The 17,177-nt window shown below is 40.9% G+C and overlaps 1 protein-coding gene across 1 annotated transcript in view; it reads left to right on the top strand.

Annotated features, from left to right (window-relative positions):
- The window catches only part of LOC103093153 (immunoglobulin superfamily member 1-like), a 103,118-nt gene extending 86,193 nt beyond the window's left edge, over positions 1-16,925 (top strand). Inside the window, exons 6-7 of the mRNA XM_056826279.1 lie at positions 1,486-1,536; positions 16,738-16,925. Of these exons, the coding sequence (XP_056682257.1) occupies positions 1,486-1,536; positions 16,738-16,817 (131 nt within the window). The 3' untranslated portion in view covers positions 16,818-16,925. The remainder of the gene's footprint in view (positions 1-1,485; positions 1,537-16,737) is intronic.
- Positions 16,926-17,177: the final 252 nt, after the last annotated feature.

The following is a 17,177-nucleotide window of genomic DNA, read 5'->3' as shown; positions in this document are numbered from 1 at the left end:
TAGACAGAATAGATGAGGTAAGTTAGGATTTTGTTATTTTGGGGGGTAAGGGAATATTTAAGATGGGACAGCATTAAGAAAAGATAGACAGAATTATAATAAAGGTAAGTATCATTAAAAATGCAAGGTGCATCTTTTTAAAGAAGAAAAGGGGGAAATGTGGAAGAGGCACGAAGGAATAGAGGATTTACAAGCCAAGCCAAGCATGCAAGACAAAGTAAAGGAGCTCAGCTGTCAACCAAGGTGAACATTCCAACATAGAATGTTCCCAGGAAAGGCAGTTGGAGCCTGGCCAGGAGAGGAACTGGGAGTCTTCCTTGGCTTCTGGCTGAAGGGGGAAGAAGCTGGCAACTGAGTCCCCTGCTAGCTTCTGTTCCTGGCTGAAGGACCCTGGGGGGGCTTCTGGAGTTAGGCTGAGAAGAAATTAACTTTTGTTGGTGGCTTTGTGTAATTGGAAGAAGAAAGAAGATTAAACAGTTGTCCTCCATCTCCTTGACAGACTTTTATGTCACAATTGTGACAGGACTGACATTTCCCAAAATCCTGCTATCCCTCATTATAGATTAGGGAAACCCTCATCCCTTTCACCTCATCGTACCTCAGTTCTCCTTCCTGTTGTTCCCAATAAACCCCCTTACTTGAGAAAGGAAGAGAAAGGACTTTTTCCTCATAAATCTCATAGTCCACTCAGGAGGGAGGGGCGAAGCCGCAGGCTTCAGAAAAGGGAGGTGAAGGGTGGAGGGTAGGAAATATCTTGATCTATTAGCCATGAGCAGTGATCAATAGGCAACCACAGAGTATCCCCTCTAGTAGCATCTCGATCTCTCAGAAGTACCTCTATCTCCATTATAACTAAGCATCCTGAGGTTTCCCTAGCATCTCTCTAGTCTGCCAGAGTATCCATTTAATACAACCAGAAATACATCACAGATTATCCAATTCTAATACAGTGTATGTGTGTGTTTAGAAAATAACATCCTCATTTTAATTTTGTCAGACAGTGAAATTTCAGTCTGTATAGAAAAGCCTCTTCTCTGCCCCATTTGCCTCGATAACTCCCCAAGCACAAGGGTTTGTGCCCTTTGTCCCAGGAGCCAGCCAACCCACTTTTTCTAATACAAGTCTACACCTACATTTTCACTACCTTGCTGACTCCTTGCCAGCTGCAGGGCAACCCACACTCCAGTTACGTTGACCTTTCAGGATCTATTGGACACATTGGCATGCCTTTCACAGCTGACTCTCCATGATGCCTTGTGGTCTCAGATGCCCTCGTTGTACCCTTCTGTTTGCTATCTCAAGAACTGCCTCTGTTCTGGGGAAATGGTAGTGGTAGAAAGGATGATGTTCTAGGTTCACCAGGAGGCAGGGTCAGAGGAAGGGGAGGAAAGGACAAAAGATGAGGAATCCATTTCCCTGGAAGTATGGGGGGAAGGGAAGGAAAGTGAGTCCCAACTTCTTTCCTTTGCCTTTTCTTCTTCACAGGAGCTCCACTGGGATCCTATCCCAGGCCAAGCTGTCCGGAGTTGAAGACAGGTGAGTTGCTGGGAACCCCCAGATAACAGGAAGGGAGGATGGACTGGGCTCGAGTCTGGGGCATTTCAAAGGCCTCTTGAAATAGAGAAGTACCATTCTTGTGTCAGTAACAGTCTCTGTTCTTCTGTTCCTCAGATTCCATTGAAAAGGATTATACCACGGAGAATCTCATACAAATTGGCCTGGCCACACTGATTCTCATAATTCTAGGGTTCATTCTAGGTGATGCCTGTAATGACTGGAGGAGGAGTGAGGACAAAAGCTCTAAAAGGGACCCAAGGCTTGAGTAGCTAGACCAAGAATCTAGAAGGCAGAGAAAGGAGCAGAGAGGAATAAACATTTGCTGCCTACCAAACTCTGGATGATTCCCTAGTGTTTGAGGTTCTGTGGGAAGGGTCTTCCCTCCGGACATTTGCCTGTGCAGTGCTCCTTCCCACACTATTGCCTTCTCTCTCTTGTGCTTTCTCTAATCTCTAGTTTCCTTTGATGACCTTCTCAGGTGCCAAGTCCTATCTAGATCCTGACTAGCCCTGCTTCTTCCCTCCTCCCAGTTCTCCTTCTCCTTCTTGAAATGACTCAGCATTACTGTTGTATACTTAGTATTTGTTCATTGTATACGTCTTGTATTGCTCCTTCCCCCTCTCCAGTAGAATGTGATCTCTTTGAGGACAAAAACTAATTTATTTTGCTTTTATTTTTATATTAGATGAGTTTTGTACATAGCAGGCACAATAAATAAATGAGTGGATGAATTAGTGAGTGATACAACATGGTGTGATAACCATTTATTAAGTTCCTTCTATGTGCCAGGCACTGTGGTAAACACTAATGATGCAAAAAAGAAAAATGAAAGCTAGTCCCTGCTCTCAAAGGGCAAGACAGTAAACAAAGGAAAATGGAGAATTATGTATGTGTATGGGGGAGTGTCAGAGGTTAACTCAGCCCTGGGCATGATGAAGATGATGGTGGAATCAAAACCAAAGAGAGTAGCTGGAGCAAACAAAGAGATGACAGGCATCTTCAGCCCTCAATAAGGGGGGGGGGTGATAGGTGGCATTTTTTTTTGTGCTCCTCTCCAGAATGACTGGATGAGGGAAAGTGATCTGGCCAACACCCAGCTGGACCTGTGGATTCCATCACTATCTCTCCTCTGTTGTGCTCCACTCTACCCCTGACCTCCTGTCCAAGGCTTACTACCCCTGTCCCTCTCTTGTGGCCATGTATCCGTTATTCCTCTAATTGCCACAACACTGGTATTGAAGCTTTTCTCAGCCCCTCTTCTTTCTTCCCTTCTTCATAAGAGGGCTTTCAAAGCATCCACAGGTACATGGAGATAAGGTAAAAATGTAGCCAAAGTTCAGGGCATCTGCTGTGTTCTAGAAATACCTCAAGAAGTTCCCTGAAGATAACACTGATTACCCCAGATCTATGGCTTCCAACAGGCCCCATCCAGATTCCATATGTTCTGTGTTAAGGCCCTCATTCTTGGACTCCTAAAATGAAAGGAGCTTTACACCAAGCAATGTGACCCTCCTCTGCTCTATACTCAGGTGTCTTTGGTGATGTATTTTCTCAATGCAGGGTTATTTGTCTATTACCAGGGGATTCTGGAGACATAGTGAAGTGAGCACCCAAGAACACATCTCTGATGGCTCTGCTAGACTAATGCATAATACCAAAAATTGTTAAAAAAGAAAAAAGAATCCTGTTTCCGAGTCTTGGTAACAATAATGTTGGTGGTGATGATGGAGATGATGTTGGAAATGAAGATGATGATAATAATGGAGACAATAATGATGGTGATGAAGTTGATGAAAATAATGATGACGATGGTGACTTGACATATTCATTACCCTTTATGGGTTATAAAACATTTATCTTTCAATAGCTTTTGGGAGAGAGTAATATGAGTATCACTGACTTTATTGGGACAAATGCCATTCTCTTGTGTTCCTCTTTTGTACCCATATGTAGAATGGGCTGCTTGGGCTCTCTGATCTCATAGTGCAGCATACCAGGCATATTAGCATTTTAAAGTATTATTGGTGTGTTGATATTGTATCTTATGTGTTCATATACCAGACTCATGGTCATGTTACTTTTGATTATTGTATTTCCAAATCTTTGGTCCAAAGGACAAAAGAATTCCTGAGGAAATTATTTGGCACAGGGTCCTAGCTCCCACCTTGTTAGACCACATTCCTTACCAAGTCACATGCTTGATTAACGTCCTCCTCTTTGATTATGTGGTTGTCAACTGGGCCAGTGTTAGAGCCTATGCCATGTCACATGTTCTTCAGCTACCTCCCACTCCACATTCCTAAATTCTTCAATAAAAGTTTGGGGACACATGTAGAGTCCTCTCTCTCAATTCCATCAGAAGAGCACACATGATGGAGCCCGTATTTTTTAACTCCTTGTCTCTGAGTCTTTATTCCTTTGTCTCGTTCTCTATCAATCTCTCTTTCTCGTCTCTATTAACTTTCCACCAGTTTCCAATCTCCTTCTCAGGTGTCCACCCATGAAAATATTAATATGTAACTACAGGAGGTTACACACAGGATTTTTAATTCTTACAATTCCATGATTTTGTTTATTAGGGCAACCTTCTTTGGTGGGATGGTCTGTCATCTGTGGCAGGGAAAAGATGAAAGGATTGAGGAGACAGTATATGGATTTATTAAACAGTGCATGGCAATTACCCAACAAAATTGGGATCAGGATCCTTCCTTAACTTAGGGTTGGACCCCAAATATAGAGGGAAATGGACTTTTACACATTAAAAACAAGTAATCAAATGAGGCAAATTAATGTAAGATGACATTATGTAATGCAGTTTTTAATTGGATGAAAGATTAGGAACTTTTCCACATTCAGAGGGGGGAGTATGAACACGTATAACTTCCATAACTCAGAAAAAGAGATGTCCTGTTTCTCCCAAGTGTCAGTAAATGATAAAAGGAATATCCACACAATCATGGATTGGTTAGTATGGAGCCAGTTTTTAAATTTTCAGATAGAACATATGATTTGGGGCAACTAGGTTCAGAAATGGATGGAGTGCCAGGCCTAAAGTTGGAAAGTGCTGGGTCCAAATCAGGCCTCAGAAACTTCCTAGGTGGGTGGTCCTGGACAAGTCACTTAACTCTGTTTCCCTAGTCCTTGATGATTTTCTGTCTTGGAATTGATACTGACAGAAACTAAGGAATTGAAAAAAGACATGAGTTGCCTTTAATGTAAAATTATGAGAAACTCCTTATATCATTCTTAGAATCTGACTGCCTTTTTGATCAGCATAATCTAGGTCAGTGAAGGAGAACTTTTTAGAGGGGTGGGTGATGTGAGAAATGTCCAGGCACACAGAGAGGGGGAGGGGAGCAGCCTTGCCCCTGACTCCTCCCTGCCCCTTTCCTCTGGCTTTTTGGTAACTAACTGGTGAACTCTAGGCTGGAGCAATTGTGCATGTACCCAAAGAGAGGGTTCTGAGTGCTACCTCCGGCATATATGCCATAGGTTTGCTACCATGGATCTAGGTCCTTGATTAAAGGTCTTCTAAACAGCAGGTACAAGTGTTCTAGTTTCCCATCCATGTAGGACAATGTATAAACAATGCAATAAATTTTTTCCCAATTTTCATAATCGAAAAAAAGTTGTCAAAAGTTGAACTAGCCCCATAATCGAACAGAAACCAAGCTACCTCTAGAATTGAGTCACAAGATGGAGTCAGTGTGATTCAGTCAATTCTTATAATTAACCACTTGCTTTCCTAATCTCAGGTTTTAGAGTTGAGAATGTGAGGAAATGGAGAGAGATCTGGTTCTTTCTCAGGTTTTCTGGCACAGTGAGCACCCACCTGGGTACTTTCCAAATTGGTTGGTTTATATGGATTAGCAAGTCAGACTTAAGTACCTTTTAGAAAGTCAAAGTGTTCTAAATCCCTCCTGATTAGAGAAATGTAAATTAAAAGAACTCTGAGGTACCACCTCACACCTAGCATATTGGCTAATATGGCAGCAAAGGAAAGTAATAAATGTTGGAGGGGATGTGGCAAAGTTGGGACATTAATTCATTGCTGGTGGAGTTGTGAATTGCTCCAACCATTCTGGAAGGCAATCTGGAACTATGTGCAAAGGGCTTTAAAAGAATGCCTGCCCTTTGATCCAGAAATACCACTCCTGAGTTTGTACCCCAAAGAGATAATAAGGAAAAATACATGCACAAAAATATTTATAGCCATGCTCTTTGTAGTAGCAAAAAACTGGAAAACAAAGGGATGTCCGTAGAATGGGAAATGGCTGAACAAATTGTGGTATCTGATGGGGATGAAATATTATTTTCCTGGAAGGAATGATGAACTGGAGGAATTCCATGTGAACTGGAACAACCTCATGCAGAGTGAAAGAAGCAGAACCAGAAGAACATTGTACACAGAGACTGATACACTGGCACAATCAAATGTAACAAACTTTTTGGTTAGCAGCATTGCAATGACCCAGGACAATTCTAAGGGACTTACAAGAAAGAATGCTCTCCACATTCAGAGGAAGAACTGGGGGAGTAGTGTATAAAGGGAACCCCTTCCTCCCAGGGTTGTGACCCTTCTTCTCATCTGAATCATCCCATTAGCATGACTGCAATGCTCCAAACAGAGGTCACAGGTTAAGAGCCCTAGGAACATGACCTGGAACTAAGGGTTATAGATTCGAGTCAGAGACTTTGATTGGTTCCTGAGATGTGATAGACCAGCTCAGAGAGACAGGAAGGGATGTGAGTAAAGGGCTATAAAAGATGAGACAGTAGAAGAGATCAAGGTTTTTGGTGTAAGTTTTCTGGGATTGACTCTTCTACTCCATTTGGCATTGGTGGCTCAGGGAGAAGACACCCTTTTGGGCTGGTAAGACTCTTGCTCTGAAGAGACTACTGGACTTTCACATGGAGATTGGAACCTTGTTGGAGAAAGAACTAAAATTCTATGGACCAGACTTTAGAGTGGTAGGCTAGGAAATAAATTGTCTACTTTCTTCCTTCTTTATTTCTTTCTTATACTATATATTAAATAAAATTGTTAAAAGCTACTATCATCTTCATGACTTGAGTTAATTTTTTAAATGGCAACCACAATAATTTTTTTTGCTAATATTATTGAACAAAACTAATTGCTAAATATAACATGTAGCATTTTAATTATTGCATACTACATTTATTTTCATTATTACAGTAGAAAAGCAGAAGAAAAACAGGATAGATCACATGGTTTGATGGGCATGTGATTGGGGATTTGGCATTAAAAGATCACTTGTATGCAAATATGAATAACATGGAAATAGGTTTTGAACAATGATATAAGTAAAACCCAGTGGAATCATGGAACCATGGAAAAATATTCTAAATAAATTATAAAAGTTATAAGAGAAAAAGATTGAACCCTTTAAGTCTTCACCCCTGACTCTGTTTTGAGAGTGTAAGATGGGGTGACTTAAGTTGACCAATTTGTGCCTGTCAATTAATTTATGGAGATCACAGAGCTTGAATCTTACTCTGAAGAGTGACTCAGGATTGGAAAAAGTATTTTTAAGCACTTCATTTGTTCTGAACACTGTTACAAGGAAAAGTAGAAGCAGTGAGTTATTTGAATAGCTTATGTCTAAAGAAAGACATAAGGACGTTGCTTGTACAGCAGCTCTGAAAGCATGTTAATATTTTGGAGAGGTGTCTAACTCCCAAGGGAGTACTACACATTCTTTTTTATTTTGTTGTAATGCAGAACACTTTACCATATGGGTCACTGTTGTAAGAACAAACTCATACATAACCGAAACCCCAAAATGAAACCAAAAATGCACTGATGTGAAAGACAATTCCAACAGTTCTTTCTCTGGAGGTGAATAGCACTCCCTGTCCTTCAGGATTGCCCCAATGCATTGCTGAGAGTAGTGAAGTTTTCACAGATAACCATGGTCCAATATTGCTGTTACTGTGTACAATGTTCTCCCAGATCTGCTTATTTTGCTCTGCATCAGTTCCTGCAGATCTTTCCAGCCTTTTCTGAAATTGTCTTGCTTATAATTTATTATAGCACAATAGTATCCCATCACCAACTTGTACCACAATCTCTTCAGCCATTCCCAAATCAATGTATATCCCCTCATTTTACAATTTTTTTTTTGCCACCATGAAAAGAACTGCTAGAAATATTTCTGTACAAGTAGGTCCTTTTCCCTTTTTATTGTCTTTTTGGGATGCAGACACAGTAGGGGTATTACTGGATCAAAGTATTCACCATTTCATAGCCCTTTGAGCATAGTTCCAACTTGCCCTTCAAAATGGTTGGATCAGTTCACAACTTAACCAACAATGTATCAGTATCCCAATTTTGCCACTTTCCCTCCAACATTTGCCACTTTTCTTACTGCCATACTGGCCAGTCTGATAGGTGTCAGGTGAATACTACACATTCTTGTGAAGAGTCTAACACTTGGGAAAGCAAAACATAATATTCACATCTTTTAAAAATATTTTGTCCTTCTCCATTGTGATCTCTGTAAGGGCAGGGATTGTCTTTTGCCTTTCCTGTAAGGTGTCTGGTATATGGCAGGTACTTAATACAGCTTTCTTGACTATTATTGACTTTCTACTACTACCACTAAGTAGCATTTGTATACAATTTAAGTTTTACAGAGTACTTTATATTTTATCATATTTGATCTCATAAGAACTCTGAGAGGGAGGTACTATCATTATTCTTATTTTGTAGAAATTGAGGCATGGGACATTGAAATGACTTGACCAATGACTGAGGCAGGACTTACCCTATTCCAAGATCAATCTCCTATGTCATTTAGCTGCTATCAAGTAATGACTCTTCTTTAAATTACAGAATCAAGCAATCAGAGGTGTAAACTTGTTGTAAACAAAACCTAGACAATCCAATCAGTTAACCAATCACTCAAACTGTTCCAGGCTGAGCAGGTACAGACCAAATAGAAACAGGTGAGTCCCCCCAGAGAATGTTTTGTGGTAGACTGAAGAAAACCAGGCAGATCCTATGGAGCTTTGATAAAATAAGAAAGGAGTCAAGAAGCTGAGGAGGGGGCTGGGGCCTCATGCCCTTTCCTTCATGTCTCCCCACTTGTTTTGCTTTGGAGAATCCTAAATGCTGGGCTTAAGAATAGAGGGAGAATCAGAGACAAGTCTTGGGTTATAGAGGTTGGGGGAAGAATGTGTCTATGGAATAGAAAGGATCAATCACGAAGGTCAGAGAGAGACTGAGGGTCCCGTTGCTGGGATGTTCCTCTGCTTCTGATTTATAGCTGTTAACCTTGATTGAGGGGGGCTGATGGGGGAACTATCCAGCACTGGGTCCTCAAAGACAGGGCTGAGTCTGGACCAGAGGACCAGGGCCAAGGAGGATGAATCCTTCCTCTCTGGACACCCAGTTCCTCAAATCAACACAGATTGCTCCTCATTAGCTTGTTAGTTTCTTTCTTATTATATGCCTCTATCAACTCTTTATGAAGGGGACCCAAGGGGAGGACAGCCTGTGGTTACTCTGGGTGTTAGCAGTTGTGCCTCTCTGACATCAGGAAGAGGAAGTCACAGCAGTGATGAGAAGAGGCACCTCCCATATCACAAGTTTTTTATGTGAAAACTTTGGTCTAGCTTTGAGGGTGTTAGGGGAGAGAAGTCATGAAACAATAGCTCTGGAAACAAACCACATTGGGTCTCAGTCCTGCTCTCCCCCTCCAGAAAGATGGGTATCCCCTTGTAGAGTCCTGGGTCCTGGATGGGTACAGAAAATGATCCTCCAAGTCTTGGAGCAGGGACCAGTGATGCTGAAGAGAACTTGGGCTAACTCACCCTTTGCCCTGACCCTTTCTCATTTCTCTGGGTCTGGGACAGAACCTGTGTTTGGTATTGGGAACAAGGGGTAGGAATGGGAGAGCACTCTCAAGTATGTGTGTGGGACTGTGTGCAGGTGTACATCGGTGTGGGTGGAGAGATGGATGGGATCCATGACCCAGGACTGGGCCATAAATTCCAAGTTATCCTATTATGTGCTCTGGCTTCTTTCTTCTGTATGACTGGCTTAAAATCTACCCTGGTCAAGGAATCACTCGTTGGGTATCCACACAAGTATTTTAATTCTCTCTCCATGTTCTTTCTCCCTGATGTGTCTGTGTCATTTTTGATGGCTTCCCATCCCTCTTGGGCTGACTTCTTCCCCCATAGACAGTCCTTTGTCTTGTCAATCCTTTTTCTAAACCATTTGTTTTAGTATCTTGAATTGAGTCAAAAGCTCTTGGTTTGGGCCAAATAGACATTGGCTGTCTTCCACTGTTATTCCCAAGGTGAAGATGCTTTGAGGGCTAGACCCCGTTTTCCTCTCCTCTATGACAAAGTCTCAGATGAAATGCTTACTTCCCCCTTCAAACCTCTCCTCCCCATAATATCTTTATGAAGACCCTTTTAGCACCTAGTTCTTCCCTATTGGTCCAAGTTGGCTATGGAGTTGTTCTTGCCACCTCAACCCCCCTCAATGATTCCTTTCAGATCACCTTTTGATGTGAGACCTTCCCTTATTTTCTCGGTGACTCATGTTACCTTTTGCCATCTCAAGTTGTCCTGTGTCTTTAAATTTATTTTGCTTATAATTTGTATTAATGCACAGTATATAGTAGACTGGCTTCAGAGTCACAAAGACCTGTGCTCAAGTCTGAGAAGTTTTATTCTGGATATTGAATCCTATCTACTGAGTCTCAGGTTTGTCCTTCAAACCTGTTTCCTCATTCTTTTGTTCCTAAAAAGCCAAGGGATGCTTTTCATGTCTCTACCCCAGAGCATCTTTCAGTTTGAAGTGATAAAATGAAATTATGGAGAACAAATTTCCACTTGGACAGGTATGTCTGTGGGCAACAGGACAGCGTTCTTGAGTCTTTCACTGAAAAGTATTGAACAAAATCAGGTATGAGCTGATTTCTTCTTCTGGATACTGGAATCCAAGGACTAGGCACGTGATTTTCTAGCATCATCCAGGAATTCGGGAGACTCTGTAAAGATTATTGCTCCTCCTCATTAGATATCCATCAAGTAGACATGCATGTCTAGGGGAGTGCTGAATAATGAGCTTCTAAAATTGTGTTTGATGACCCCAGATGCTGTATGTCTTTGATCTCTCACTGAGAGAGATCACCGACCAACTAATTTATTGGTTGTTGCTGGCCTGATCAATAAATTAAATTTCTTATATGAAACCCAGTCTCTTGGAATTTTTAATTGTCTCCTGTCCCATCTCTGGCACATACTAGCTTGAAGTCATTTAACCCCTCAATCTCCTAGGTAGGTAATTCTAAAAATACAGAACAGGTGTAGACCAGCATTCCCAGAGTTCTCTAACTTAATGAAATCACTAGTCTGTTCCAAAAAGATTTGTTTGCACACTTATATGTACTCAGATGGTCTCCCTTATTAGACTGAATGTTTCCCAGAGGAGTGACTTTTAAATTTTCATTTGTGTCTTTGCATCATCATCCTTAAGCACACTACCCAGCTATATACACAGTAATGGTTTAATAAATACCTGTTGATGATTGATAGATTGATAAATGGATGCTTTCTTGAATTGTATCAAATGTCCTAAATCTAGCATTTCCTGATCCCCTATTGTTATTAAGAAGATGTAATCCTACTTCCTTCTCTCTTCTTTTCCTCTGACCAACTGGCAGATAATGGCTATTCCCATCTTCTATCTGTACTGTCCTAGGGTTTTTGACCAAAAACTTCTCTATGCCCCATCCCCCCAAGCAAGCCCTTCTCTCCTTCCACAAGACTGGCTCATCCATTTCCTTTCCCTGAGAGATTGTGAAACTGGAATGGATAGGGGTGGCTTTGGGAAGATGAAAGGGCTCCTTTATTATTAGGAGAGGAAGTCACAAGGATGAGAAAATATATTTAGGTTTCTGGTGTGGAAATTTACTAAATTTGCCTCTTTGCAACTTCTTGCCATGGTTCTTTGTTCTGCTATATGGGACCAAACAGTATAAGTTTCATCTCTCCTCCATGTAACAAGGACTTGAATGATTTGTCATCCTGTGATCATACTGCTCCTTCCTTGCTTCCTTCCTTGCTTCCTTGCTTCCTTGCTTCCTTCCTTGCTTCCTTGCTTGCTTCCTTGCTTGCTTGCTTGCTTGCTTGCTTGCTTGCTTGCTTCCTTCCTTCCTTCCTTCCTTCCTTCCTTCCTTCCTTCCTTCCTTCCTTCCTTCCTTCCTTTCTCTCTTTCTCTCCCTCCCTTACCCCTCACTTTCCCATCTCTTCCTTCCTCCCTCCCTTCTTTCCTTCCTTCCAGTTGGAGAGTCTTTTCAGGATAGGGTTGATGAGGACCATAACCCTTATCTTCATAACCCTGCTCTTTTCTGGTGAATAATCAGTGTACCTTGATGGAAATGGGTCTTTAAAAGTTCTGGGGAGTGGAGTGGAAGACAACAAGGGTAATGGACTCAGAAATCTGGAAAGGCTGCACAAAGAGCCCCCTCTGGTTTCCTGATGATAGAGCCTAGGATGGGTAAACAGGATATTCCTATGTGGCTGAGGAAGGCTTCTCACTCCAGCTGCCACCCCTGCAGATTTACTCTTGCTTTGCCTTCCCTGTCTACTGCCCTCCCTTTGACTCTTTAGGGTTGGTCCTATCTCAGGGAATTGAATCTTATATTAGGGCTGGAGAAGAGGCAGAAGGGTCAGCTTTGGTCTGAAAAGATTGGATAGATCCCCAATCTCTACCAAGTCAAGAAAAAGAGAGGAGGATGGATAGAGGATGAACTTCTAGTTTTGGGTAGAGCCTGGGTCTACCTTGTACCATAGGATGGAGGATGGATCACCATCAGCGTGATTCATCACTAGGAAAGGGGATCTCAAGTTGTCATTCCTGCTGTCACCACTGCCCATGGAGGGACTTATAGATGCTATAGCTTTCACAGTTACTTCCCCTATAAATGGTTGGTAGCTAAGATAAGGTTAAAAGGTACATGATGTAGACATAAAAGGTGCTACCATAGGAAATTAGGGGAGCATGGAATAATCTATCTGTCAGATCTATGAATGAGGGAAGAATTTATGACCAAAAAGAGGTAGAGGGTACTGAGTACATTAAATTAAAAGATTTTGCACAAACCAACTGATGTGGTCAAGATTATAAGGAAAGAAGGAAACTGGGGAAAAATAAACTTACAAGTTTCTCTGATGAAAGTTTTATTTCTTAAATGTATAGAGAAGTAAGTTCAATTTATAAGAATATGAGTCATTCCCCAATTGATAAGTGGTCAAAATTTACAAATAGTTTTCAGAAGAAGAAAGCAAAGCTATCTGTGGTCACATAAAAATGCTCTAAATCAAGAGAAAAGCAAGTTAAAACAACTTTCAGGTACTACCTCATATCTATCAATTGACTAATATGTCAGAAACAGAAAATCAAAAATGTTGGAGGGGATGTGGCAAAACAGGTATTCAAATGCTGTATTGGTGGAGTTGTGAACTAACCCAACCATTCTGGAGATCATTTTGGAATCATGCCCAAAGGGCTATAAACCTGCAGAGCATTTGACCCAGCAAGACCACTGTTAGTTCTGTATCCTAAAGAGATTAAAGGTGGGGAAAGGATCTCTATATACAAAAATACTTCCAGGAGCTCTTTATGTGGTGGCAAAGAATTGTGAATTGAGGAGATGCCCATCAATTGGGGAATGACTAAACGAGCTGTGGCAAAAGATTGTAATGGATAAGAAATGATTAGTAGGATGCTTCCTTAGGAAGATGCAAAGTGAAGTGAGTAGATCCAGTAGAACATTCTACACAGTACTGGCAATATATCAGGTTCAACTCTGGATGACTTATTCTCAGCAATGCAAAGATCCAAGACAATTCAAAAGGACTTCTAATGCAAAATCCTAGCCTCCTGCAAAGAAAAAGAAACTGATGGGAGTCTGAATGTAAATTGAAGCAATCTGAAAGTTTTTTCTTTTATTTATTTACTTTTTTTTGTTGTGGGTTTTCTTTGACGAAATGGCTAATATGGAACAAAAAAGTATAACGGCACATATATAATTTATATCAAATTGCTTGCCTTCTCAAGTAGGGGAAATGGAAACAATTTGAAATTCAAGCATTTAAAAACATAAAATTGCTTTTACATGTAATGGAGAAAAAGTAAAAGAAAATAAAACATTCTCCCTGACATTCTGTTAATAGTCATTGTCCATCAGGATCTTGAAATCCTCAGGGCTCAGAGTGCCACCTTGTGGTTCAGACTCGCGTTGTTTTGAAGCTGAACTTGATGTTGCCAGTATTCCTCCCAGAAAGGGGAGTTTGTGTTGGGTCTTAGAAGTCACTGACAATTGTTGAGTAGGGCAGTGTCAGTCAGACATATTCCTCAGGAAGAGTCTATTGGCAGAGTGTGGAATCTGGGAAATGGAGGGTTTAAACTGAGGTGTTGGCCTGGTGAGTGAAGAGAGTATCATAGAATCACAGAAAACCCAGAATTCAGTGACTGGAAAGGACTCTCTTGGTTAACTTCTGCATCTTAGCCATGTAGGGAAGAATTTCCGTATGTGACATTCCAGACAAGTAGCTGTTCAGCTCCTGGGAGAAGACGTCCAAAGAGGGGGGATTCAGAACTTCTCAAGGAAATCCATTTTGGGTTTTTGATTGGGTCTTTATTGGGAAGACATTCTTTCTGACATCAAACCTAAATGCGCCTTGCCATCCCCTCTCTCCATTGCTCCTGCACTCTGGAACCAAATACAACTAATCTGAGCTCTCTTCCACTTGACAGCCCTTCCAAGACTTGATGAGAGCTATAATGTCCTTCATGAGTTTTTTTTCCTCTTCATCAAACTTTCCTTAGGTCTGTCAGTCAATATCCATATGACACGGACTCAAGACCCTTCCTGATCTTACATTATTTCCTTTGGCTGGTTTCCAGTTGATCAGTGTTCTGCTTACCATAAAACTCCAATGTGACCACAGTACTCCACAGACTATATTATCTTTCTATTCCTGGAAGTCATGCCCCTCTTAGCGTAGCCCCATATCCCATTAGCTTTTTTGGCTGCCATATCAAACTGCTGGCATCTTATATTGGGCTTGCAGGCAATTGGAATCCTCAGATCTTTTTACATAACTGTTACTGTCTGACATTCTTGCTCTTTCTTATACCTGTGAGGTTGATTTTTTCCCCAAACCTAAGACTTTGCAAACCTCTGTCTCTGTCTCTGTCTCTGTCTCTGTCTCTGTCTCTGTCTCTGTCTCTGTCTCTCTGTCTCTGTCTCTGTTTCTCTCTCTCTGACTCTCTCTGACTCTGTCTCTCTCTCTCTCTCTCTAACTCTCTCTCTGACTCTGTCTCTCTCTCTCTGTCTCTGTTTCTCTCTCTCTGTCTCTGTCTGTCTGTCTGTCTCTAACTCTCTCTCTGTCTCTGTCTCTCTGTCTCTGTCTCTGTTTCTCTCTCTCTGACTCTCTCTCTGACTCTGTCTCTCTCTCTGTCTCTCTCTAACTCTCTCTCTGACTCTGTCTCTCTCTCTGTCTCTGTTTCTCTCTCTCTGTCTCTGTCTGTCTGTCTCTCTCTAACTCTCTCTCTGACTCTGTCTCTCTCTCTGTCTCTCTCTAACTCTCTCTCTGTCTCTGTTTCTCTCTCTCTGTCTCTGTCTGTCTCTCTCTAACTCTCTCTCTCTGACTCTGTCTCTCTCTCTGTCTCTGTTTCTCTCTCTCTGTCTCTGTCTGTCTGTCTCTCTCTAACTCTCTCTCTGACTCTGTCTCTCTCTCTGTTTCTCTCTCTCTGTCTCTGTCTGTCTGTTTCTCTCTCTCTCTCTCTGTCTGTCTGTTTCTCTCTCTCTCTCTCTCTCTCTCTCTCTCTCTCTCTCTCTCTCTCTCTCTGTGTCTCTCACTTTCTCTCTGGCACTATCATTATTTTCAGTTAAAGACTGAGTAAACTGGCTGAAAAAGGTTAAGTAACTTGCCTAGGATCACATAGCCAATGAGGATCCAATGATCTTTCTAGTGTGTCATTTAGAAAATTCAGGCAACCTGACTTGCTACTGAGGAAATTCTGTTTAATTTTATTCAGTTAGATTCAGCCCAATATTCTAGCCTGGAGGTTCTTCAAATTTTTGTGTCATTTATCCCTTTGGCAGTCAGTCCAGTGAATCTGGCTTGGTTCTGTCTGAACCTTAGAAGGATGCTTTTAAATGCATAACATAAAATGCATGGGATTACCAAGAAAATACATTAATTTGAAATATAATCATAAGGAAAAAATAGGACCAATACTCTAATCTGTAAAGAGCTTTTTGGATCCTGACTGTCACCCAGCGTGTTAGGTGTAGCTCTCCTTGCTTTGTGTCAGCAGGAAACCTTCTGATAAAGCCATCTAGGTCTTCATCCATGCTATTGATGACAAAGACAAGCAACTCAGGGCCAAGCACAAATCCTTGTGTTAACCACTGGGGATCTCTTCTCATACTTACTTAGAACCATTAACAACTGTTCTGAGTCTAACTATCTGGCCAACTATATTGTAGTTTACTCCATATCTCTCCACCTTCTTAACAAGAAAAGGATGAAATGATTTATCAAGGGCTTTGCTAAAATCCAGGACAACTAGACCTCCAGTATCCCCCCTTTTTTCTAACTTAATAATCTTGCCAATTAAAGAAATGGCCTACTCCTATAATCTCTTCATTCTCTGACCTTTCTGGATGATCTTTCTATTGTACCCCAGCACCTTTTCCTTCCCTTTCTTCTCTTCATTATCCTGAAAAGGGTTCCATCAAACCGTCCCCTTGTAAAAATGGAGATTTGAACCCCAGACTTCAATCCCCAGAAATCCTTGTCACTTCCCAGAATGCCCTATAATCTCAACCTGAAGCCCCACCTGGACTGAGAAGAAAATGGGTATTTTAACTAACTGTAGCACCTACTTGCTCTCTCCTTCCTCTTCTAAGCACACGAGCCTCTCAAGATGTAGAGTAAGTGGCTGTGAATGGGCTATTCAGCCCTAGACATGTGCTTTTCTTATTTTGTATTTTCTTATTTCCTTGATTTCTAATAATCTTTAATAAACCTCTAAAAATATAATATGTTTAGTAGAGAAACTAATTTAACTTGTTATACCCTCTAAGTTACTTCTCCCTCTCTCATGTCTTGTTTTTTTTTCTTTAGGAACAGTTAATTCCCCTTACCATCCTGGTGTTTGGAGTGGGCTTTATTTGGATCCATTCATCCTCCCCTTTATCCTGTAGGAGAGGAATCAGCCTACTTAAGGATCTCTGAGGTATTGCTAAAATAAAACATTTCACACAATGCAAATAAATGCATAATTCCCTGACTCTCCATAATGCTTGAGACTTTTAGCCTTAAAATATTATATATTAATATTTTTATTAATATTATATTAATATAATAATATAACAAAATATTTGAATATATAATACATATTTCAAATATTTTGAAACTATGTAAAAACGTTTTAATTTAAACTGTAAGCACCTGGCTAAATCTCATATAGTCAATGATCACCTCTTAAAAATTTGACATTTATAATCAACTTATTTTCTTTAGTTGAAACACCTCTTCAACCTCTTTGGTGTCTACCTTCCCTT

This window comes from Monodelphis domestica, chromosome 4 (assembly GCF_027887165.1).
Source record: "Monodelphis domestica isolate mMonDom1 chromosome 4, mMonDom1.pri, whole genome shotgun sequence".
Taxonomy (NCBI): Eukaryota; Metazoa; Chordata; class Mammalia; order Didelphimorphia; family Didelphidae; genus Monodelphis; species Monodelphis domestica.
This window is presented reverse-complemented; position numbering and strand designations above follow the sequence as displayed.